General features: G+C 42.8%; 1 protein-coding gene across 1 annotated transcript in view; it reads left to right on the forward strand.

The window, feature by feature from the left end:
- Positions 1–26865, forward strand: part of LOC138606067 (guanine nucleotide-binding protein G(i) subunit alpha-2-like) — a 52678-nt gene that overhangs the window by 11404 nt on the left and 14409 nt on the right. The window contains exon 2 of the mRNA XM_069678527.1: positions 26706–26748. Within this exon, the coding sequence (XP_069534628.1) occupies positions 26706–26748 (43 nt within the window). The remainder of the gene's footprint in view (positions 1–26705; positions 26749–26865) is intronic.

The following is a 26865-nucleotide window of genomic DNA, read 5'->3' on the forward strand; positions in this document are numbered from 1 at the left end:
AGATTACGCTGTCGGTAGCCGTGACAGAATAATTGTCCCTTAGATGAAAAGTGAGTTATTAGTTTTGCATGCTCCCCCCTGCAAGGACTCGTCATGCACAGAATATAGAACACGTACCGGTGCATCTATTAAAAGCATGAGGTCTGAATGGTCCTGTATGAAACCTAAAGTGAACAACCAAAGCAGCACACACAGCGAGTAAAAACTCCATCACGTGTTTGAACTGCAGCCCAGAATCAGGGAGGTTTTTCTTCACAGGCAACTCTGCTCATAATCTCGTTGCTAACGTCAGCACAATCATATTTTTAGTGAACAGTTTGTGATGTTTGCTGCCACAGAACTATTTCTTTCCACAACACATACGCACACACACACGTACGCTAACACCAGGCTGTTAAAGGCCAATTTGTTAAGGAAGTGAGTTAGATAGGGAAGAAAGGCAGTTTGCTTTTATCACCTGTGTTTTCATGTTCGAGGCAACGAGGAAGAAAAACCCCTGACTCAGCTCCTGCCTCTCTCATTGACGGGGATTATGTCCTCCAGGAAGACTTTAATCAGACCTGCTGCCAACGTGGGTGCTGTTTTCACTTTGCTTCTGCTGCTGCGGGAGTGTGTTCCAGTATGTGTGTGTGTGTAGCTCATCTAACAGCTTTTTCTTTATGGTCACGGCAGTGCATTTTCAAGCCTATCATGTCTACATACACTAATTTGCATACATATGTGCTTATAGCGGGAAGGAAAGCACCTTATTAACTACATCCTGATTGGGTACCACCCTGGTTCCCTCTGTGCTTCTGTTCAGTGTTCAGCTGCAGACTTATGCTCAACACCAGCAATGACTTGGAGGTACAGAGCTTATAACTGTGGGAAATTCCCATGGGAAATGAGTTTATTGGATCCTTTAAAACAGGGTGTGTTTCCCTGAAATGATCTTCGTAGTAATTTTAAACACTTTGTTAACATGCCAGCTGAAAGAGGAATTCTTTTCTCCCTCAGTTCTGATAAACCAGCCTGCAGTAAGGTACTTGGACTATGTCCATAGCAGCTCAAGAATCTGAGTCTAAAAATGCTTTGGGCTCGAAATCATCATTCCTTATTTGAGGTTAACTCTGCGTATATCACTACGTATAGAGGAGTTTAGAGCGCTCCATAGTCAGCCTGAGGTCAGAAAATGTAATAAATGGAGCATATGATGGTCTCATCCACATTATTAAGAATTCCTTCCCACGGACAAGAGAGTTCATTGTGGTTCAAATGATACTTGTGTTTCCTGTAATCAGAGTAATTACACTCCGACAAAAGGAAACTAACTACAACAGCCAAGTCGATGAAGCAAAGACGGGAGCAAGAGAGAGAAAATGAGCAATAAACAATGTTTGACATCGAGTCACAGTTTAACTAGTGCCAAACGAGATATGGCCTGAAGCACGTAATCATAAAAATCACTGTCCGCTTTTATGAGCCTCCATTTTCACTGTTTGACCTTTGAACCTTTGGAGAAAAAACAAAAGCTTGTGCTACAGTGGTGACTGTATGACCGGATGATTATTGGTCGGTAACAGGACACAGAAGGAGAAAATAAAAACGGAAGTTACAATTTTGTCTAGTTTTTGTCTGTCTTTGTGAATTTAGTGAGAAGGATTGTGTTTTGTTTTTGGCTGACCGCCGGAGTCAGCCCTACACACGGGTCTGTATGTGACTGACTGAGTGACTGAGTGACGGTACTTTTAGAGCCATAGAGAGAGAGAGTTGCGACATCGCAATGGCGGATCATCGAGCATATTGGACCTCCACTGACGCGACTCCCTGTCTATATGGTTCCGGATACTTTGTTCGGGGAGTAGGCGGGGCTGCTCCTCCACTGCTTGTCCGCTATCCTCACCAATGTCCACAGGGCGCACCTGCCTTCAACACGTTGTCATCGGCCTCATAAGGACAGTCCTTGTAACAGCGCACATTGACCTGATGCTGTCAGCCACATACTAGGTTTTGACCTGGTCTTATTACTTTAGTGCCTGGTGTGGAGGTGGAAATAAGCTGTCTCTTCACTTAAAAAAGTAACTTAATTTATACAACAGGGGTCCTCCTATGACCTACAATCTTTACATAGTTCTTCCATGTTATAAAACTCTGAAGGGATCGTTTTCCTGAGTGAGCACTTCATTTTTTCCCCCATAATTAAATTTAAAATGTTTTGAAAACATGACTCGACGTCTGACCTACTTCATAAACAGTGCAGGCAAATCCAAATACATGCAGCATCCAGAAAATACAGGTTTTGTTACATTTTTGCATAGTTGTATCAAGTCGTGTAGTTCCCATGCATGTGTCCTTTCATTGGTTTTTCCGTGTGTCGGGTGTACAAGTCAAAGTCAGTCCTGCCCTCGGCTCCGTTTCTCTCTAATGATGGCAGTTTTGTCCGAGTGGCTCCCTGTTAAGGTGACCCTGATGTCAGACCACCGCCGATGCCCTGTAGGAATAATGGAACCATAATTGCATTTTAACTCGCAGGAGATTTGCCCCATATACTCGAGTGCGGCTTAATGATTGGCTCAGATTTGTTTGCTCAAAGCTGCAGCTTTAGCTCTGTATTAGACTGTAGTATTAGGCCTTTATTGCTTTGGCAGCAATCCTTCGCTAATAAAATCACAAATCTGCATTTCTGTTCAGCTCTTGCTCAGAAAGTAAACTTCTGATTCGCTCTGTATTAATGTGTAGTGAAAGTGATATCACTTTAACGTCCGTAGATGTGTCTCTCTGCCAGAGAGGCCCGTAGTGTCTAAGGTGACCGGGACAGGGGGGGAAGATTAAGATTTACAGCAGGGACAAGAGAAGGAGAGAGTGTTTAGGAGGGAGGGAACGAGGGGTTAGCAGACTGAAAGAAAGTGTTGGAGGAAGGCGGGGGCCGTGTAGCTGTATGCAAAAGCCTGGAGTTGGAGCGGAGCAGGGTGCAGCTGAGCCTCTGGCGGGGACACAGCACTGAGGGCTTTATTGTGATTTGTAATTATGTGGTTTTCTGTGGGGCCTCAGTTTGGTGCGCTCCCACACTGAGGCTCTTTTTAGCCGGGGAATACTGAGTAGGAGAACAGAGAGAGGGTGGGGCCGGGGTCACTGTTAACTATTTCTGTTAAACTAAGACATGGCTGGCAGCTCACTGGAGCGCAGAACTGGGGCAGTGACTCGGGTTTATATTTAAATCCAGACTTAACTTGTTGGAAAAATCTCCCATTTGAACACAAATCACGTTAAACTGTGGTGGGCTGAAATATCTTCATTCATGTTTTCCCTTGTTGTTGTTGTGAGATTACAACAAGCTGGTGGAGTTTGAAGAGCTGTCAGCCAGTCGTGCCTCCTCGCATGAGTGATGGTCTGTTCTGTAGTGGCGTCGTGTACAGACTGAGACCTGAATCTTTATTCCTGGCGGCCTCCGGAGACCGACAGAGAATCCCTTTTATAAAAATGCGGAACGGACAAATAGGGCGGCGGAGAGTGGAACAAATAAACAAAATAAAAAACAGTGGAAAAAGAGACGGGAAGTCGCAAAATGAGGTGTCGTCTAAGTGAACGTGGATAAAAATAAAGGGACTGATGGACGGGGCGGTGAAGGCAGAGGCTCGAGGGGAGAGCGGAGGTGATAACAAAGTGTAAGAGTGTTGAATTGCTGTTCTGCATGTTTGGCTGTCAGTCGGTGAAGTTGACGAGAGCAGACAGCTGGACTGAGATGAGTCTGGAAACAGGGCGGGAGGAGGACGCCTTCGTCGGAAGCCTCCCTCCCCTGCGCTCTGCCCACATGATGCCACTTTAATTGTAGAGCCTGCAGAGCCAGACGTTTATTACTGTAGGCTGCGTTTCTGAAATAGCCTACAAAGTCTGTTGTGATTTACTGAAGGCTGCGTGTTTTTAAGCAGTGAGTCTGAAAAGTTTTTAAATGCAGTTTACAGACAGTGAGTCACAGACGATTCTTTGTGTCTGTGTATCGATCAGTCTGCTCACAGTCACAGCTCTTTTAAAGCCGACCATGCATCGACTCAACTCTGCCCACAAAGTCTGCCAGCTGCAGCTCGTTGATTTCCTGTTTTTCTTCCTTTTTTTCAGCCCCTGTGAAACACTGCGCACATTTAGACGTGCCCTTCTCTGTGCATCCACACACAGAAATATGAGGTCAGATAAAGAGATAAATGTTGGTTAAATTCCGCCTGCTCTGTTATCTTTGATTCATACTTTATCACTTTATCTGGTAAAGTGAATTCACATTCTTTAACATTTTCAATGGCAGACTGAGGCCTGTGGTGAAAAATGGCCTGCCCTTTCCTCTCCAGTTTGATTAAAGACTGTGGGGGAAATGAGGCATTGAGACAATGGAGGATTCTGGGCTGCGGCGGCGTGGGGGAAGGGCCTCTTAACTATCTCTAGGGAACCCTAAATACAGCTTTTTTTTTTTCTCTTCAGCCTTTACAGGAAAACTGTTTAGTTAACATCACCACTTCTCAATTACAGCCCAGCTCAGCACAGGCGCATGTGTAATCCTGCAGTTTTCCAGGCTCTGCTTCTCAGCGTTTTCGTTGGCTCGGCCTCATATTGTGGTTCACGAGCTGAGACGAGGTAGTTTGGATCCGCAGTTTGTGGAGCGCTCGGCAGTCCCGAGCTCGTTACGAGCTGTTAAGTCTTTATATTCAATGTTTTTATGAAGGATGAAGTTTGTTCACCCTGTATCCACCCAGTGTAACGCGATGTTACCTAGATGAGTCGGTGATGTTTGAATTACTCTAAAGACGGGAAGAAAAAGGCATCTACTGGGGTAAACTGTGCTTGCGTGTGTGAGTGTTCGGGGAACAGGAAGGGCAGGGCGAGGGCTGTGCAGTGTGTTTCCTGTGAGGCAGGAAGTGAGCAGGGTCAGACCACGGAGCTCTGTGAGTTATTGCTCTGAGCCGCTGCTGCCAAAATCCAAAATAAACAATCCATTGGAGCCTCACTCTTCCTCTGATTTACTACTTTTGTTCTGATTAAGCTACGCGTTGGATGCTACAGGGAGAAACTGACTGACTGGTTCCTCATGAGGACGGATCGGACAGCTACAACAACCCCTTGTGTCTGATGTCTACCTGGAGTCTTGTATCATTCTGTCTTGTCAGATAGAAAACTGCAAAGGAATCCCTGTGGTCCCAATGCCTGGAAACACCTGTTGCTTTAGCCTCAGAATGTGTCATAAGGTCACACCAATAGAAAAGGGCTAATAGTATCAGTAATGCAGTATGAGGGAGGATGGCAGGCCAACATTTGCGAGGATCAAACTGTGACCTTTCACATGAAAAGAGAGGAGAATTAAAGCGGCGAAGAGGCCGATGGCTCTGCCTAGTCTCTTTAAGCTGAATTAAGTCCTGGATTAGATATGTGTCCCAATCTTCCCTCTTTCATAACATGCATACACATTTAAACACAAAGGCGTTAACACAGTTAGGAGTCTGTTGGAAGAGCAAACATTGAATACATTTTCACTTTTATATTATCAATTGACTAATGTACCAGCCTGCATGAACACACCACACCAACTTTGCAATGGGATTTCCTATTCTTAGAAATACACAACCAAAGTAAACACTCCCCGCATTGTTACGGAGTTGTGTAATGTTCTTTTATACCAAGCTTTGTCTAACTTCCCCTTTTGAAAACGTGATGCACTGATAAGCAAAAAAACAGTGTTTATTTGTTTGTTTTTTTAACAAAATATAGGTCACACTTTTCTGCATATATATGGTTTGACAAATGTAATCCTTTGGTTTGTGGATAAACCAAGAGAGGGCTGCTCTAGCAGTCCAGCTTTCCTCTGCTTGTTCTAAATTAGCATTGGAGTCCAAGACAAATTTCCTTAAGGGGACAATAAAGTGTATCGTATCGTAAATCACGTTTTACAATGTTCTGGCAAGGGCATGAATTTTGCATAAATATGGATATTCAGACATGTAAGCCCTTAGTTTGCAGGTTATTTCGGCCTTAATAACCATAATATTGCAAAAATTTGTAGGCAGTAAGCCCTGGGTCAGGTGTTTGCTACAGTGCCATTGAAAGGTTAAATGTAGGGCAATATATTGATACCCTTGAGACAAACCCTCTTGAGCAGAGCCTTCTTTTCTGTGCCAAGAGAACATTGCTGTGAGATTTTTTTTTTAACAACTTAGCAAACAGCCTACAGCTAGAGAAAATGTGGTATGACAGACCTATTGCAGAAAGCGTAAACCCCAGAAAACCACAGCATCAATAAAAATAAAAACGGCCCTTCAGGGTCAAGGAAGGGGCTTGGGTATGAGTGGAAGATGGATATAAAATAGAAAATATCAGCTTCTGCTTCTGTAAGTCTGCCGTTTCCAACTGAGAAAGAATGAAAAACATCTTTGTTGTATAAATGATTTATTTGCAGCCATGCAGTGCATGTGTACTGTCATTTTCAGTACAGTTAAGATGTCACAGTTAAAAATAATGCTGAGAATATAGTGTCTGTAAACAAGGTAACTTTTGGTTCTCCCTCTACTCTTACATCACCATAAACTTGTAATGCACACCGTTCTTGCAAGATCACAAGTGATGCAAAGAATGAGTATTCAGTAGAGAATCCCTTTGTTTTAAAGGTCAGTATATATGTATACACCTACATTAGGGTTTCTGTCAGAAACTGAATGTGAGCTGTCTTAATACACTCCTCTTGAACTCTGAACGGCCCCGGAATCAAAACTCTTAAGCTTAATACGAAAGCACATTTTCTCTATCTGCTTTGGTAGAGTGAAGAGAGTCAATGCAAAGCATGTGTCAGACCTGCATCAGATTTTACAGCAGAGGCCGGACAGTAAATTGCAGGCTGTTATCATTTATCACTGGCATTCCTTAAAACATTCTTCTCCTCCACTTCTCTTTCCAAGGTGTGCATTGCTTTAATGTTGAGCAGTGTTTGTGCTTGTTAGAAAGTACATAGAACCTAAGTTGTAATCTAGTTATTAGCTAGCTTTAGTTAGCTAGTTGTCATTTAGCTTTAGCTTGTAACTGGGACATATTAAGGAAAGAAGAAGAAAATACTGGGCACATGGCAGGTGATGAAAAAGCAGTCTGTCTTTTCCTGGTGCAAACGTCATACACCAAATGTGACGACACCCACAATTTGCTCCAGACCAGCATTTATTGCCTAACACAGGTCTAAGCCACAGACACTAGAACTGTGACAAAACCACCTGCAGAAATACATTTAGGTCGCAACTCCACCCTTTTCTGTATTTAACGATTGATGCTGCATTTGCATCAGCAGGAAGATCCTTTGCATTACACTCAAAGCTGCATCAACATCTGAGAGGAAGGCATTACACCGCAGAATGTGTGCAGGAAGCGTGAGCAGAAGCAAAAGACATCTTACTTAGGTGATGGAGACAAAGGGGGAACAAGGGGAACGAAAAAGAGGAACAACAACATTTAAAGTAATGAGTTGTAATCAAGGAAACCCGGATGGTGATTCTGAAACACCTTATCTTTCTGCTTCCTCTTGACCTGTCTGACATCCTGTAGACTGTCAGACAGAGGAAGGAGTTTAGCAGTATTGAGTCATTTCAAAGATGTTTTCTCTTCTTGCATTTGACACCAACTTATTTAGTCTTTTCTCATTAAGCTTGAAGGTCCATGAATGACTGTAAATGTAAGTTACATAAAAGTACTTTATGTAATAGTGAAACTAACGCGCATTTACAGACTGAAAGACAGTTGTGATTGAGAGGTTGTTAGAGATCTGGGCAGGGAAGTGAAAAAGCCACACTTGTATTTATGGAGGTGCCCTTGAGCAAGACCCCTGACTTCCCCACTGGTGCTCAGTGGGTCTTAGGTCAGACTGCAAAAGAGCGTCCATGCTCAGTGAAGCTCCACTGGATAAATACGGGTCAAAAACGGAAGAAAAAGTTATATGCACACATAAGAGATCTTATCATCTGCTTTTTGTGATGTCATCCCCCAGACACATCCAGAGGGCCCTGTCACCACGCTGCGTCATCAAGGAAATGTTTTCGCTGCTCCAGGTCGCGTCTCAGGCTTTGCTCCCAGCGCTGCAGTGTTAATGAGTTAATCTGCTGCGTCTGCTCATCTTTGACCCCGCGTTTGATGGCAGGTCCGCGCGCGTTGGCTTCAGCGAGCTATTGTTAACGTGAGAAAAAGGTCCGGACAGCTCGGGGTTTCAGCTCTCTGGTGGTTACTATGGTGATTATCACCGGAGCAGAGTGTGTTTTGAAAGCAAACAGGTCTGTTTTGGCACTAAAACCGGCCGGGTGGATGTCACTGACAGCAGTGAAGGTGACTGTGTGGTGGTGTCTTCATGTCTTTTACTCTCCTGCTTTCAGCCATTATTCCTGTCTGTTATAACAATGAAGGGATGGGGCATAAGTTATGATTTATGATCATGACTATTAGTTTGTAGTTTGTAGTGGCGCAAACTTTCCAGACCCTGGATGCGAATGTCATTAAACGCATTTACCGGATTCTCTAAAGGGCAGTTTGTCCCATTGGATAAGAATAGAAACACAAATGAACTTTTAAGTAGTGGTCAAATGTTCCCAACAGATAAAGTTTTAACATGCCTTTTCATTCTGAACTTTCTCGTAAATATTTAAGCATCTTTGTGCAAAAACGTGTGTGTTTATTTCAACCCCTTAACCTTTGCTGAGATAGAGCAGCTGCTGTAGTCCCTCTGATAGCTAGCTAGCAACAAACGCTGCCATAAATAGACTGTTTAGCAAAGAGAGGACTGATAAAAACTTGTTTGTGCTTGTTGGCACTTCCTGGTTTGAGACACCTGTGTGACTTAAACTTTGTATGTTAACCCTTGCGCTATCCTAAACCAGATCCTCCTCTGGCTTACATACATGGCAACCCACCAAATGCACAGAAAAAATCAGCTACAAAACCAACTTTATTTATCATCTGGCTCTCGCTCCTTGTCTGTCTTCCTGTCTGTCTGACCGTCTTTCCCTCAACAAGCCTCTTCCGCTCCCTCCTTTCGGAGCCCGGGGGTCTATCGCTCTGGTCAGCTGCAGAGAGAGGAACCTGAAAGGAAGTGGAATAAACAAAAGCAAAGACACACAAAGCTGAGACGATGCTTCGGTGGACTTGCTGGTTCAGGGGCAGTGTGCGCCCACAAAGAGCTCTCTGTGAGAGCGGTGGTGCTCCGTATTCCTGTGGAGTACTCACTCAGTCACACACATGCACACACACTACAATCACAGACACAGCAACAATCCACAGAGATAGCTAACCTTCAGCGTAACGACTCTTTTTGTGAACACGAATATGTGTCCATCAACAGTTCTTTCAGCCCCAAAGTGGAATTCATTCAAGCTGTGTTAGAGTTAAACCTTTAAACCCTCTGATGATTGTGGCTTTTTTTGTTCTTTTCAACTAAGTATCAAGGCTTCTGAACATGCTTGTGTTGGATAGACTTAGAGTGTCACACTGAATGCTTTCCTAAACTTTGGCCACGTTGGGCAGTGGTCTGTATCATAATGGTAGAAAAGGGATCAGCACCAGCGATGTTTAGTGAAGTGTGGGTTGGTGCATCGCTCTGTCTCTGCTAATGTGTTTTGTTGATTGCTTAAAGTGCAACCTGCAGGCCTGCATTGTGTCTCATGCAAGTAATGGAATACCAGGAATATCAAAGACAAATTTAAAGAGAAATCAATGACAGAGAAAGTGATCTTATTCTTTGACCTTACACTGCGTAGTATAATCATAACATCACATTTTTCTAAAAGCATCAATTGCCTTTTTAATAGTGCTGCAGAATCATTGACACCAAACATCTCCTGCACATGCTGCAAAAGGTCAGTTTCACACAGATGGTAGGTTATGCATGTTGTATTCACGTCCAATATACATGCATATCTCATGTAGCCTGTCCCTTATTATGTTGCAGCAATGCATGACTGTAGTGAACCATGAGATGGCCTGACATGCTGTAACAGCCTGAAAAGGTCAGTTACAGCAGTCTTACGACGGTAAGAGTTAACAAGACTGTAAAACAGCAAAGTGTGCAGGAGGTTGGGCCGACATTGTAAAGCAGTATTTATAAAACATTTAAATTACATGCAGAGGAAACAGGTTTACAGTCGCAGCACAATGAGTGTTGAGAAGAGTAAAAGGGTTATTGTGGTTGAGCCTTAAATATGTCAGTGAAATGAAAGTTGTCTTTGTACTGGGAGGCCCATGCTCAGGACTTTGCCCCTATCACTCATTTAACTTTTGTATTTTTAAGTTTAATGGCACTTTGTTTTAGAGAGAGTATTTCAAACCAACTTTTGGTTGAATTGGGATTTGAAAGCAAGTTTGATGGAATTGTAGTGGGATAGCAAGCGACAGTTTGACATTTCAGACGGAGAGTGGGGAATAAGAGAAAGAGAAAGAAAAGAACATCTGTCTATCAGCTACTAGGTTTGATTTATTTAGCGAGCAGGGCACATTTAATGAATCTGCAGAGGAGTGAAACTTTTTGCTGGACAGTGTTTTATCATGCCTTACTTGATAACTCAACATATTAATAGTGGACAGCTGACAGGTAGCCTAATGGCCCACAACTAGTGAGGACAACTCAAGGTTGATCATGGACAAGGTTCCTCGAGGCTAACATGTCATTAATGTACTGTCTTTGTGTGCAAGTTTGGATCCAGCCTAAAAAACCCCTTAGGAACAGGATGTTGTCATCTGCAAACTTGAGCACTCTAGTGAAACTAATCAGGCTTTTTGAATGAACTTAGGGTACTTCATGTCGTGTCTCTTTGAGAACCATTGTTGAATGAATACGGTATCTGTGGATAAGGACGGGTTAGCATACTCGGCTCAGTCTCTCAGGTGTGACTGGACCATAATTAAATTTAGGTAATGCACAGGGATAGCTTTTTTTAGATGCATCATGGTGCTGGATATAATCTTAATCCTTTATTGTTGTTTTTTTAATCTTCACCTAGTGTGGTTAATAGGTGGAATATTTGGATTGACTCATAAATCTAAATAAGCTTGTGTGATGTGATGAAAGCTGCTTATCTATGAACATGACAACAGCGGATATATACTTTATCACCTACAGCAGTGAGGACCGGAGGCAGCTGTTCAGTGGCTGGTTCAGGGCCAACAAGGGACTTTTGATTTGTCAAGCTCACTTCTCTACAAATCATTTCCTTGTCTAGAGAAACACATGGATGACTTCACAGAACTTTTGCGGTCAATAAATTGTGCTACTTGTTGGTTAGCTTCCTGAGTTTGTATAATACATTGCAGATGTAAAATATACTGTGTTCTACTGGTGACGTTGTGGCTGCTAAGCCTGTCAATCAGACGGGAGTTGAAACAGGGGGACTTTAACATCGTATGTGAACCAGAATGAAAGAGTTTAATTCACCAGCTACTCAAAACTCATTGTGTTTGTGTCCAGAAAATCTAAAACCATATTTGTAAGAAAGGTGAGATGAGAAACTCATTACACTTCATGACGTGGCAAGTCAATTTGAATTCTTTCATTTAGTTAAAGTGTCAGCACAGCAAGTCTCAGCTTGTACGCTCTAATGGAAATGTATGAACCGTTGAGAAACCTCCCTTTCCACCCCTCCTCTTTTCATTTCCTGTGCTTTTTTTTTTTTCAACATGCAAGTTCAGGTTGCTATAGCGACTCAGCGATGGAATAAACTTCCTGTCTGTTTCCTGTGGTTAATTGCATCTTCTTTTGGCTCCCCCCCCTCCCCCCTTTTTAAATCTATTGCTCACTACAGATGTGTTGATTCACATTATGCATCATGTCATAAAGATAATTATAGCACATGGTATGTTAGCAGATAGTGATGAGAAAACGTAACCATAACCTGGTTTGTGATTATCTTTCAAAAAGTATTTCTTTTCTTTTCTTTTCTTTTTTTTTTACTAAACTTTACCAAAATATAAAAAAATATATAGCTTTTTATCTGATGGGATCATTATCCTGTGGCAAAGTTGAGAAGTTTTAGTGTCATTGCAAACAAATCTTTAAATCTTCCCCAGACATTTAGACATTTTCTCTGAACTGTGTCTCTTAAAAGTCGACTCTTTTTTTGTCAGATAAACTGATAAACAGTTGTAGTTGTATTTGTAGTTTTTAGGTCGCCATAGGCTCATAAAATGCATCAAAGAGGGCTGCACAGTAGGTTGAGATTTTTAAAATTTATCATGAGTAGCTGCACATGATAATTAGTTTCAAAATACATACTGTCCATGAGTTTCACCACTTTCACAAAGTCAATTAAAGGCTAAAAAATTGTTCCATCCCAATTTCTCTCGCTTCAAACTGCTATTTTTGTATTGCAACCAAAGGTCGAAATCTCACAGACTATTCTTTCAACGTCATAAACGAAAAATAGCAGCAAATAATTACGTTGAACTAGTTAATTGTTTCTTTTTCTTTGAAAAGTTGTTCATTTTCAAAATAGTTGGCAATTTAGTTTCTTTCAATCGACTAATCGATTAATCGGCTAACTGTGGGAGCTCTGTTCGTAAGGTAAATCCTAAAAACATTTCCATCCTGTCCTTGAAGCCTTTAGATGCTTTTATTCAGGGCTACTTGCTTGTCCAAACTTTGTCAAATGTAAATAAATATATAACTTTTAAATGTTAAATTCTAAATGTAGTTCCTTTCAATCGACTAATCGATTAATCGGTTAACTGTGGGAGCTCTGTTCTTAAGGTAAATCCTAAAAACATTTCCATCCTTTCCTTGGAGCCTTTAGATACTTTTATTCAGGGCTACTTGCTTTCCAAACTTTGTCACATATAAATAAATATATAAGTTCTAAATGTTAAATTCTAATTGCTTTACTTAATATTGAGCTTCAAAGTTGACGTTGAAAGCGGACAGGTTTTATCTGCGAGTTAAAAAGTCCCTCACAGTGTCATTTAAAACTTGAAATGCTGAGCGACGGTGTTTGCTCTGGCCGTGTCAGGTGCATCGGTCTGCTCGGACCTTTCATGTCTGCAGGCTTCAAGGCCAGACAGCCTCTGATTTTCAGAACTGTGAGAAGGCCAGTCGTCTCAGGCGGCCTTGGTCGCCTCATCTGCTCTTTGATTGATGGCCTTTCAGTTTGGAGTAATTATCCCGGACCAGGCTGGGAGGCTGGTGACTTTGCGGGCTGCCAGGTCCACACGAACGTGCAAAGGCATAAAAAAATTCTTGGATCCACAGAGACTTCAGATTATTTCCAAAGGTCCACTGCCTGAAATTAATACCTCCTTTTGTTGGAAAACCACAACATAGTGCATTAAAGTGTCATCTGGTCTCAGCGAGTTTCAGCTGTTCCTTCACCACTTTCTATTTTTGAGTTTCAATATTTCCAAACATTTGATTTATTTGTGTTGTCAAAATAAACAAGTATACAACAGGGAATTAATCGCAGCTCATAAATGCCACCTGCAGCACAAAGACAGCTGAATAAATCACAATATTTGGGTTAAAAATGGTCCGTCAGGATTCTTTCAATATCATTACAGTTTAATGACTGTTGACTTTATTGGCATTTGAAATAACGCAGAGAAGCTGGAGGCGACTGGAAGTTTTCGACATCACTGATGCATGAGACATAATTGCCTGGAAGCCCTCATGTTTGGGTAACGTTTTCCCTGTCCACATTAAATACAAACACTATCAGATGAAGAGCCAGAAGTTTGAAGAGCTGTGGATGACTTCTCTTTGAGCTTACTTATCCATGTTTGATTGAAAAAATACTATAAAATAGTGACTAATACTTGTTGTAATATCCCAACTACCAAGCTGCTGTTTTCCCCTCACACTCCGGCTTTTCTTACTGAGCATGTTTTCATCCAAATGTTTATACCATGCATCTTCCACAGCTCACCTCCTATATTTTGACGCACCAATCCATAATTCATTGAACCCTTTTCCTCCATCCTCCTGTATGTGAGCCTGTACATGTGAGTGTGTTTGTGTGTCTGAGTACAAAGGTTGGTGCAGGAGGGGGGGGGCTGGTAATGGAGGCATGTATAATGCATCAGCACTGCATTTCCAGGCGTTCACCATGCAGCAGATACCTACACTGTGGTCGGGACCATAACACTCTGAGTCTGGTGATTAAAAAAGGGGTTTTCCTGCCATAATGTGCAGATGTGGAGGATCAGAAGAACAAATCCGTGTTATAAAGTTCATCAGCTGTAGCGCTCCTTAACGTGGGTCAGCTTCATCACCATCAAGAGGCTGCAGCTGTTGTGAATTCGGACTGCTAAGAGACGCTAAGCTCTCGGCTTTGTTCGCCGCTTGAAGTGAGACTGAAGCTCAAATATTGATTGTGTGGTGGAGTGGCTCCTCCTGTGAGTGTGAAGTGGCTTTCTGGGTGACACAGAAAGGGGCAAAGTGAACTATTATTGAGGGCTGAGAGCTGGGCATGGAGCCTGAAACATGCCAACTATTAACAGATATTTGTCAGCGATGTTGTTCAGCTGTTTTAATCGGTGGCAAACTTAGGCCTAGTCATTCATCCTAATCAGCTGTTGACACGTGTGATGGTGCGGATTGCTATATGGCAATTGTTTTGTCTCAAATGTTTGTGTCAGATACAAACTGTTGACTACTGAGTAGCTTAGCATAATTTACAGTAAATCACTGGTGCTCTGTGTAGGCCCTCATACAGCCTCTGCCGCCCCTACAAGCCCACTTTCTTCTGATTGGCCAGCTCTCCGAAGCCTGCTGAGGCTGCACTTTGCGATGTCACAAAGTGCAGCATGTAGAAAAAAGCAGCCTGCAGACTGAGCTGAGAAGCCTGGGGATTACGCCAACATACCTTTACCTACAGATTTGAAACTTCACCCAGGTTTAGTCTGAACATCCAACATAATTGTATATATGTTTTCGAATGTATACATGTCTAAAACAGTATTAGCAGAAACACAGTTTAAAATAAAAGACTTCTTATGTTACATAACATTACATTTATGCAAAGCACAGAACACACACACAAAAACTTAAAGCAAGGAAGGACGTGATGCAAAGAAAAAAGGAAGTGACCCAGAACCCGCAGCCCACATGATGTAAAAAGCACAGGAAATCATGTGACATTACATGTGTCAGTAGCAGGCGAAGGCGCCTTCTTTGTAGTGAAAAAAGCTGCTTCGTCCTTCCAAACAAGTGTTGTGTAAATTCTGCTCATCAACACAGACTGAGGTATTAAATCAGTGCCCTGACCCTGCTTTCGCCCCTGGGGCAGCTGTAGATGAAGTGTTTGTGTATGCAGAGGGATTGTCTTTCAATACAACCTTGACACCATCCCAGGTCTTTGTCTTTAGCGAGGTCGGCAGCGCGGAGTCAGAGGTCACGTAACACAATCCTAAACCTGACCTCGGCAGATGTCTGCAAGATGTAAGCTCTGATTAGATTATGTGGAAGCATGTGTCAACGGGAGCGGGGATGCTGGGACACAAATGCATTACCGCCTGCATTAGATGAATGGATGTAGCAAATCTTCTTTCTAGGCGGATGTACGCAGAGTTGCTCATATGTCATATATTAACTGGCTTGGAAATGATGAGGTTCACTTAAATAGCTGATATACAGACCATTTACCTGTTATCAGCTGCCAACACCTGTGTTAGAGGGAACAAACTTAATTTGAAAGGAATAAAGAAAAGTCTTATCAGTGTAGATCAGAGCTTGCTGGATGCTTTAAAGAAACAAAAAATGTGTTCAAATGAGCAGCTAAGTTTTCCACTTTAATGCAGTTTGCTGATTCCAAACATTTTGTCCTTCTAAAACCCCTGACCCCCAGCGACTACAGTATGTTAATCATCACAGTGCTTGAAGGTCATTCAGTATCGGGAAATCGGCTTGTTTATTTGCCTTCTAGTAGCAAAGTAAGGCCGAGGAGGCCCGCTCCAGATGTTACAAAAAGCTCCTAAGGCCGCACACTTTCAGCACCCCTCTCCTAGACGCCCCTTCATCACTGCAAACAGTTCAAAGATCGACATCAATTATGAATTCAGTCCATCTGGCGGGGCTGTGATTACGGCTCCTGGCCCTGTTACGGGCCTGATAGCCTGTCCTGCTCACAGCTCTGTCGAATGTTTTCACTCGTGGAATCCAGAGCTGATGAACTAAAGCAGGAGACACTTGGAGCGAAGCCAAGAGAGAAATAAGAGCGGGGGAGACTGCACATTACCTGTTTAGTTCCTCATCAGCAGTTTAAAGGAGCGTGATTGGGCCGTTTGTTATCAGTATTGACTCGCATTTATGAGCCATTGATTGGAGCGTCCCTGTTACATGTAGTTTCTGATATTTACTCGTCTTCTCGTCTTTGTTGTGAATTATGTCCCATCAGGGTCTTTAAATTCCATCTCTCTTCCTCTTCTTCTCTCCTCAGCTGAGCCCGTCCACTGTCTGCTACGATTAATGCTCAGCTCAGTCTCCCAGCATCGTCTTTGAGAACCCTCCCACTCTCGCTTCTCTTGACTTTGTTTCCCTCTTCACCTTCCTGCTACACTCCTGACTTCTCCTTTTGTGTCCGTAGACCGGATAGCAGGTGGTTTCGAGAGATATTACCTGCTCTACATCCCGTTTCTTCCCATCTATCCAATTAGTGAAGCATGTCATTTCTAAATTGGTTTATCAGACCTGTTTGTGTGCTTGCAGGCTGCGTGTGTAGAAAGGCCTCTAAGAGAGAAACTGTTGCAAGGGGAGTTGGCAAAGTTGATTCAAGACAGAGAAACTGAAATCTTCTCTCTTTGACTCTGCGAAGAAGATAGACAGAAGTTTGTCAGGTAATGGGGGTCCTGATCGCCTGTTTGATCACCTGTCAGGGTTTGCAAAAGTAAGACAGCACCTGCAGAGGGGATTGGAAGTGTAGAGAACACTAGCAAGAAGCTGTCAGTCTATCAAACAACCAGCTGCTGCTTCCGTCTTCTCTAAATCCCTCGGTGCAGGTGACAGAAGACATTTCGTTCCAGAGGTCCCAGTTGCGCTTTTACGTCTCGTCGACTTTCAAGACGAGTTCCTCAGACATATTTCAACATGATACGCCAGAGTTATTGCCCTCGCTTGTATTTGCGTTTCATCTTTCAGCATCCCTGTGTTTCAGTCTATTGACAGAGGGAGGATGTCTGTGCAGCATCCTGCCCTTCAAGGAAGACAGTGTGCTGCTAGTTTGTGTCTAACCTGTGTAATTATTCAATGTCTAAGGTCTGGAACCTGATACCAGTATAATACAGATACACACACAGAGAAAACCTACTTTTATTATTTCTAATTTATCACTAAATTGAGTTTTAATCTATGTTTTCTTATCAGTATCCTCCCTCCTTCTTCTCCCTCTTTTCTCCTCCTCATTTTCTGATATGAATTGGCTAATCTAGCTCGGGCTGGATGCGCGACACGTTGCGACTTCGCATATTGAAGCTGTGTGTTCTGGTCCGTGTAACTCTTCGTCTACCCACGCAATAAGGGTTGCTTTTCCTCAGAGGACAAACGTGCATTGTGTGTTGCAGAAGCTTTTAATGGTCATGCATGAATGAGTGTTTCTGTGGCTGATGATTGGTTGAGATAATTTGCACCTTCACTTACCAAATAGGAAGTGAATAAAATGTTCTACTCTTCTTAGAGGTGTCGGTTACGAGTTTCGTCACGATACAATATTATAAAGATTATGTGGACAAATGCACAATATTTGCTCTGCCTGCTCTAACCTTTGCCAGCCCTGTCTCACATTCCCTCCACATACATAGAGGAAGTAGATTTGGCCTTGTTGCCTCTCGTCGCTCTTCGCCTTGGCAGCAGTTGTCAGTGTGCCGTCCAGACTTGCTCTTTGCCTGAGGCATGGTAGCCATCTGTTGAAGGAGACTGTATCTCTCTGTCCCCGTCTTTAAAACCGAAATAAACGCTTATGTGTGTGTATGTCTGTGTGTGTTTTTTTTCCTTCTCGAGTGTACACATGTTCATGCAAGATGCTCCCGTTTTTCTCCTTGATTGGATCTCAGAATAGGAAGTGGCACATGTGTCTCTCGGAGGGCCTCTGGTCTCCAGTCTGGATTGGCACATTTCTTGACACGTAGCTGAGAAGAACAGGCGGCGTCGGGCCGCCTCCCGGCTGGTGTGTAGGCGGCCGAGGACAGCGGGAGGAAGGGTTTGAGAAATGATGGAAATTGAAATTAATTAGATTATAGAATAAAGAGAGAGCGCGGCATTGGAGAGATAAAGATGTGATTTATTATACTACATTATGTTGCACGTGAGATATCTTTGTGTGGCAGAAAGTTCAGCCTAATCTCTCTGGATCTCGCTGCAGGCTACAGTTGCCGACTCAGCACTTTTGTTGCTGCGTCTCTTCACACCTCTGTTTCCTTCAAATTCCATAGCTCCTTAACCACTTTCGTTACTCGTCTTGGCATGAAGACAAGCTGCCTCATCACTTTCCCCCTGTTTCCTTAGTTTACTTTTTAATAGAGGGAAGATCGTAAGAGTTCAAGCTTCTCTTTGTGTTATTTGCTCGAGTCTCGATGCGCCTCAGGCTGCTGAAAGTGAGAAAAGAGACTGCGAGAAGTCTCACTTCAGTGTCTGACACTGAGATGAGCCTCTCCTGCACTGTGACCAATATTTATCAGCTCACTAAGGAAGCAGGAGAAATCAAGTTAAAGTGAGCGAAACACTGTTCCCTTTCAGTTTCTATAAGTAAATATTGATTCGAAGCCTCGTGATACCCAATGTTTGCCTCTGCTGTCCTCAGAGTTGAGCTTTAAGGGCGGGTCAACCTGTCACCGAGGGGTCAGGTATTGATTAATTCAACAGGGAGGGAGGGACAGGAAGGAGCAGAGGGACATCACATTACAAACTAAGTGAACTGAGCCTTACTTTAAAGAAAATGTTCTCCATTTTTTAATTCAATGTTCTCCTTGTTTGTGAGGTAACTTTCTCCACATTCAGCAGCATAACAATCAGTCAATTAGAAGTCTCATTAAAGCGCCTGACGTTCATTTTTCACACAGCAGAGATGCTTTATTAATTTTTCAGTAAATTGTCGGCGTGCCTGAAGGTTCAGTGCTAATGGCTGCCACAATTACAACAGAGCACCTCAGTAATTACACAAAGGCTGCCAATCTAGCTTGTAAAAGTGTGTTAAAAAGAGGTCTGAAAATCGTATAATGAACACCTACAATTTGTTTACTTGTTTAATGTTTACTGTGAAAATGGCTCTGCTTTGTGAAGCCTTTAATGTTCTATTGTTTTTTTATTTTAATGCACTGGTTTTAATGTTATTATGCCCACACTCAGCAACAGTTTAGCCTAATGAGGGTGACAGTAGTCTGGAACAAAGCGCTGACAAATTGCCTCATCTTTTATTGTTTCTGTATAGTTTTCAAATGAATTTTTATTTACTTTTAACATCAAAATGTATCTTTTGAAAAGCTTGACCGATATCAGGTTTTCTAGACCAGTGCCGATTTTAGAGGGGAAAACTTTCAATCAGCAATTTTGCCACCTTTTCTATGAGGACTGTGACCTGATTTTGCACCCATATCACACGCCAGAGGCACTCAGAAGAAGGGGTCGGACATAATATTCATACGGCGATATATCAAACCCCAACTCGTGCAATACAATTATAATTTTGTTTTTAAATATAAGGCGCTCTAAACAGATTTCCCTGCAATTCTGACTCACTGCGTCACTACTTCATGTGCGGTGGTGCTTATGACGTGATTGAGGGTACGTTAGCGGAGAGTAATTGCCCGAAGAAGTTTATAAGATATATCAATATATGATTGTCTTGCGATATATATAAATTATCGCAGAATCGCTGTATCGTGATATTATCATTATCGCGGGCCGTGTATCGTTAGTTAACCTACGATTCCCATCATAAACATAATCAACCAATTGTATTGCAAACCTCTGTCTGCTCCGCTAAACTATGGAGAATGAGCTTTCTCTGCTGCACAAACTATGCAATGACATTAATTCCTAATCACTCTTAGCGTTGTTTTTTCCGTTATATGTTCTGTAAAAGAGAAGCGTCATTCGAGGCATGTTGGAAAACATATTTGCTGCTACTGATTTATCGGTAATAGGCCCCTATCGGCCCCGATATCGGCCGACGGATATATTAGTCAGGTTCTAGTCTTTTGTCATAGATTTTTCAATTACACTAATTACCAGTCATTTTCCTCTTCAAAGGAACAAGCCCTTACAGCCCTCATAACATCATCATAATAGTGTGAGGAAAGTTTGGAGTTGCTTCTCTGCTTCTTTTAAGTGGTTACCACCTCAACTAATTTTATGTTCCTCTCATCAGCAGTGAGATTTAACTTCAATCATCTCCCTTTCAAGCCGCCTCTCTCGCTAGAGTCCATAAAACGATTAGCTGTATCTGGCGAGGGCAGTTGTCTTGCTGACTGAAGGAGGCGGAGTCCTGTGAGTAACTGCTGCGAGCTGCAGCGCCGATTGGAACAGTCCAGCCGTAAACATCAACAGCGGGCCTGTGTTCTCAGCTCGCATGGACCCACACTGCTGCCTTTGTGTCCCGCTCCCAGTCCCCACCGGGATGGGTCACACTTGCTCCAAACACATGCACATTCATCCACACTCCGAGTAAAAGCACTAATGCCACAGGAGGCAGCCCTTTGAAACAGTTCACATATAAGGTTTAATGAAGCCGTGGCTGCAGGATGCTGATGCAACACACGTGCACTGTAAGAAGATAAAGAAATAATTTGACTGTATGAAGATGTTAATTCTAAGTCTCGACACAGAACAGTGGGAAGCACTCTTCATCTCTCCTCCTTTTATGTCTGGACTTGTCAGTTTCATCATGCTTCACTGAGTAACGAAACTCTAGAGACGGTGCGAGCATGCCAGGAATTCTCACAGAAGATCTGGCTGGCACACTTCTCCCTCTCATCCAGTCTCATCGCTGTTTAAATGTGAGAGTCAATCAAACATTGTCGGCTCTTTTCTCAGGTCCTTTTTCTGCTAAAGAATTTCCTTAATAGGTTGTAGGTTTTACGGTTAAACCTAAAAAATGCAAGAAATTAGAATTGGTGATCCTTTTTTCCAGCCCTCAGCAGATGTTTTGCTTTATTCTTGTGACCTCCAGTTAGTCAAAAAGCTTTATAGTGCTGATTTCCGGGAGCATGTGATATCTGAAGACCAAATACTAAGCCTAAAGTCAAGAAAATTCTAAGCAACCCTTTGAAATATAGCAACAAAGTTTGTAGAAATTGTAGAATAAAGAAATGTAGAATATGTAGGCGGGGATGTGGATTTTAGGGACGGCAAGTTTCCATTTGAACTACATTTAAGTGCATGTAGCAAGGATTAGCTGATTGGTCAGGTGAGTTAAATGTTCCCAGTAGAGATAGACCGATATGGTTTTTTCAGGGCCGATACCGATACCGATTATTAGTAGTCAAGAAGTCCGATAACCGATATTTGAAGCCGATATTCATTTGCAGTAAAAGTGAAAATATTGGCGTCAAAATTTTGAATAATACAAACTCTAACACTTAACTTTGTTTAAATGCCTTTAAGCATATGCATCAGAGCCAAAATAACCCAGTTTTAAATTGATCTCTTATCGGCCGTCGGATTAAAAAATAAAAAAATAATTAAAATTAAAAATGGCCGATGCCGATATGCGTCAAAATGCTGAATATCGGCACCGATAATCGGCCCGGCCGATAATGTGCTGATTCAGTGTAAATTAAGTTATGGAAGCAGTGTGGCATTGAAACACTAGCTATACATGTTTATAATGTTGGATTTGCAGCCTGTTACCTATGCTTGATAATTATACATTTGTCCTTAAACCGTGTTTGCACACAGTGGGAACAGGCTGATTTCGTCTCGTATAATAATGTTAATTGTATTTAATTCCCATGTGGCTGTAAGCTGCTCCCTGCTTATCTGCAAACAGAGGTAGATACCCAATTACACGTGTACTCATTTGAGTCCTAATGAAGTAGCAAACACTAAATTAGTGAGTCCAATGTTGTCTATAGGTACAAATGGTAGTAATCTCCTTATCAGCTTTCTAACAATTAAATAAATGAAACCATCGTGCACCGCAGGGGAGAACTGTCTTTGTGTTATTATGCTATCTAACCCAGAGGGATTCATGTGTTCTCTCCTGTTGTTGCAATTAGCAGAGGTTTGTTTTCCTTTGTATCCACATGGGACTCGATGAGAGCTGTCACTGTTTTTATGTGCACAGGGAATGCATCCAAAAAAGGTCTTCCTCTCTTACTGTGACACTGTCAATGACGACCTCCCCCCCCCCACCTGTGTGAACACAGTCCTTCCATCTTGGGTCAGGCCCAGGTTCTGTCCTTTTACCAGCTGGAGCCCTGTTAATCCCGCGCTGGGCTCCCTGGCACAGCTTCTCCTGGCACCCACCTCTGTGTTGGTTCTGACGCTCTGCCAGTCACATTGTAACCCATCGGTAATCAGGCAATTTCCTGAGTCTTGCTGGGAGAATTACAAACTCCCTGCTGCTTTCTCCCAGTGCTACATATCTTCATGCTAATACCTCCCTCATCCGCAACACACAAGCAGACAGATGAGCTGTTAGCATGCGCACCCTCTCTACATCTTTATTTGTAGTAGTCAGGGAGGAGGAATCGTCAGACATCAGAAGTTAATTCATCATATAATTAAGCAATATCACACTAAAGGGAGTGATGCTGTACTGAATGTCATCACAGCTGTGATCCGGTTAATAACAGCTGTGCTGATATTCAGTACAACATCGCTCCCTTTAGTGTGATTATACATTTATAAAGTTAAACAAGCAGGAAATTGTCGTAAACCGTAATAACCAACAACTGATTAATTTTTGCTTCACCAACCAAACTAGTTCCACAACTGAAACTGGACTTTTGTTGCCAAGCAACCCAAACATTCTCCTGCACTCTGTAGCTGTAGCTTTCGAAGGATGGGTCTACGGGGGATGCGTCATTCATAGCCCGCCCTACGTAAACCGTTAAAGCCGAACTACAATGAGACGGTCTGGTCCACGAAGGATTTCCTGTTTGCGTCACCAGCTGTTCTCGCCCTTACCCTTGCATTGCCAAACGCTGCTTCTGTTGCTTAGCAACAAGTAGCTAGTGGGCTAACTTGCTAGCATAACTAACATCACGTAACTTAACCTATTATTTTAAAGATAATTTGTTTTGATGGTCCTTTCGTTTTCTTAAACGTGTAAAGCTAACTATCCGATTGAAGTTGAAACCAAAAACGTTTACATTTAAAAGTTTATTCTTCGGCTGCGAAAGAGTCGCCATGTCGTTTGATTTGGCACACAGTGAACTTCAGGATATGTTGGGTGGCAAAGGGTGCACCCGATGGATCCTTGGTGGCCCGGGAAAAGAAGGACACATTTCTTGGCTGCATCTGAAGGAGGCTTCGAATTGGAACAGCCTTTGACACGTCGCTGTGACGCAATCAGCCTTCAAATACGACCCGGATTTGGACACAGCTACAGAGTGACAAGTCCCAGTGATGTTGTACTGTATATCAGCACTCATGGAATGTCTCGTGTCCAATCAGATTACTTGGATGGAACTAGCTGTTGTATAAAATGAATTTCGAGTCTGACCTGGCAGGCCTATTTTTCCCCACTCTGCCTTTTTTTCTCCACATTTTCCACAATGACTCAAACACAACCACAACTGTCGTACATGTTGCTCAGTTGCTAGGCAGTGGACTCTATTTATTTTCCTGCAAAGTCAACTTTTCTTCACCCCCCTGCTTTGCACAAACAGTCTGATTCTGCTCTCATTTCGTCAAATAGTTTTAGTTCACTTCATCTTCCTGACAGTTCAGTTTGTTTTTAGAGCAGATGGGCTCAAACTAAGTTTAGTTTGTTAGTCACCGAGTCCATCAGGTAGAGCTCAGTGTACAGAGAAGCTGTGCTGAGTCACACATTTTTTCCAAACAATCTTTGGAAAGCACCAGCATGAATAGGCCATGTGGCGATGACATGGTGTGTGTGTGTGTCCTGAGCCTCCATGTTCCAAAGGGAGATTTGGTGATAATACAACATCACCCACAGATCAGACAAAGTGTGTTGTGTAATAGCAACAGGATCAGTGGTTTATCAATCCAACCGTCCCTGCCACAGCTTCCCCCCCCACATCACCACCACTAACACATGCTTACTTACTGCCCGCATCTTTCCACTCGCGTCACGTCAGCTTCCTCTGTGAACGACCAGCAGTCCCAGCTGTCCTACTAAAAGTGTGTGTTTGTTTTATTCACTTCAGTTTTTATTAGTGGAGACAAAGTGTGTCCAGTCCTGTAGGAATTCTGCAAACCTTCTTATTAAAGCACACATGCTTGTAGGGTTGGTTGCAGCCTTTTTCTGCCAGCTGGCTGACATGAAATATTAAAGCAGAACAGGGCAGTGCAGGACTAACTTCCCTCTGCATATGCGTGTGTACAGTGTGATCGCTCAATTATAAATAATTGAGATTACAGTAAATTGTTCATCTTTTTTTGGGGTGTACATAAACCGCACTCCGATCAATCCAGCTTTCAGTTACGCACATTAACACCGCTGTGACGTATAATGAGAAGCAGACAGTATTTCAGAGGTGTAGTGTATTTGTGTTGTTTATATTGTACAGTTCAGAGAGCTGCTACTTATTTGTTAAGCAAAGCAGCAGTGGCACCGAAATGTGCGCCAGACTCCACCGCTCATTTCTAACTGCGAGCAGCCTCAGTTTCACTGGACAAACTCCAAAGGGCATGTTTACTACTCTCAGGAAAGTGTGTGTGTTTGATGAGAGAGAGGCCCACGAGGTCAGCCCAGGCCAGGCTTATCAGACTTTCTGGACCTGTGAGTCATTTTGTCATTTTGTCAGTGCAAAATGTTACAAATGTTACATTATTAGTTTCCTTTATTAGCGCTTAAACCTAAGAGGCTGTCTTATAATACAGTTACTGTGTGAAGGTTTAAGTGACCATTTTGTTTGCTGTTTGACTTGAAACCAATGTTGTTTTTTAGACAGATTTAATGCAACAAAGCTGGTTTTAAATGGCACAGAGGATGTAATCACGGCTCTCTGTTCCTTTCTCATTCTGACGAGATAACTTGCACACGCAGTTTTCCACTGAATCCTCATCTTAGTCATTTCCCGTTCTTCAGCTTGGAATCTGTTTACAGATTTCATGTCACACTAAGGTATGTAGCGAGCCAGAAGCCCAGTTCTACGCTGCCAGTTCAAGGTGGGATTCAAAGTGCCAGTTCGGGGCGAGGTCGTTCTGCCTCTGAGCCGGCATCTGAGGAAGTAACTGGGGATGCAGGGATATTATCTGCACGTTATCGGTATCTGCAGATAATGGCCTTGAAAATGACATATCGGCATCGACAGATATGTAATATTTCTGCCGATATTTTCTGCCGATAAAACAACGCTTTTCAATTCTAATTTTGCCTAAATGCTCGATGATTCCCTAAAAAAAGAAAAGAAACTGTACCAAACAAATATATATTGTATATTGCAAAACCTAAACGCGTGTGTGTGTGCGTGCGTGCGTGCGTGCGTGTGTGTGTATATGAAGCACACCCTGTCTGTTTACACCTTGCGCACGTTTACCTTCTGCAACGCCAAAATGCCATGTAAAAACACACACTGTGGCGCCTTTACGCCAGCGTTGCTTGGTCCAATGTTAAATAGCAAAGGTGGAATTGCAATGTGAGGGCTACTGGGAGCATTTCTTTCCTCTCTTTTCCTCCTACTTCACAATACGGCCTGCAGACTGTGCAGCAGATGGACGGGAGCTTCATCACAGTGTGATTTTTCCTATTGACTTGGTGGGGACTTCGGACAATATCAGCGTGTTTTGTTTGAACACACACTATTTTGGTCTTTGCATTTTCATTCCCATATTCAGCCTTAGCAGAAGGTCCATGAGGAGGAGACACCGTTATAACTCTCAAAATGTGTTTGATTTATGAAAACCTTCAAGGCAAACTGCACGTTCTGCTCCATTAGCCAGTCTGTGCATCTACACCACAGAGGAGAATTAGCTGACAGCTGTCTGTGGAAACTATCTTCAGCCATTCCCACCCAGGGGCGTCGCTGTGCATGTGCATGCTGGGTAGTAGTGTATTTTGAGGGTCATCCCTGAAAGACTTCACCCCGAGCGAGTATGATTGGAGATGTACTGACAGGCACCCCTGGGTGTCTGTGTGTGTGTACTGTTGGATTCCTTGTGGCAGATGAGCTCTCTCCGGTCGCCGCGGGTTGTGAGAATAAACATAGCAGTGGATAAGAAAAGCCCACATCCTGTCAGTGCGAGACGTTTCCATTAAAATGTTAACCAAGATAAAGTGACTCGTCCTGAAATAAAAAGAGAGGAATATGATGGCGGGTGGTTTCTGTCGCTTTGCGGCCGGGTTGTTCCCGCTGTGAAATTAAACACACCGCTTTAACACCACCTGACTGCAGATAGAGCTGCTCCCTGTAGGTGCACAGTGAGAGAAAACAGGAGACGGGTCCAGGATGAAAATGAGAGCTGAGATCTGTTTCCTAGCTGAAGCCAAAGCTGGGAGGTGAAGGGAAGGGGAGGGGGTGAAACGAGGGTCCAGATGTGAGACAGCCACACTGGCTGCCTGTTTACATTTCTCAGCTAACCGGAGTGTATTTTTAACCTCTGTCTGTTTTTGTTCTCTCTGCAGGTGCTGGAGAGTCGGGGAAGAGTACCATTGTGAAGCAGATGAAGTGAGTAGCTGCTCATTGTTTTGCTTTTCCTCACATCATCATCACACACACATTGATTCAGCATTAGTATTAATCCAATAACATCATATAAAGGTATAACACTTGTAAGAACTCCTT

The sequence above is a fragment of the Semicossyphus pulcher genome, unplaced genomic scaffold (assembly GCF_022749685.1).
Source record: "Semicossyphus pulcher isolate SPU_LCO1_2020_fin unplaced genomic scaffold, fSemPul1.0.p SCAF_3, whole genome shotgun sequence".
NCBI lineage: Eukaryota > Metazoa > Chordata > Actinopteri > Labriformes > Labridae > Semicossyphus > Semicossyphus pulcher.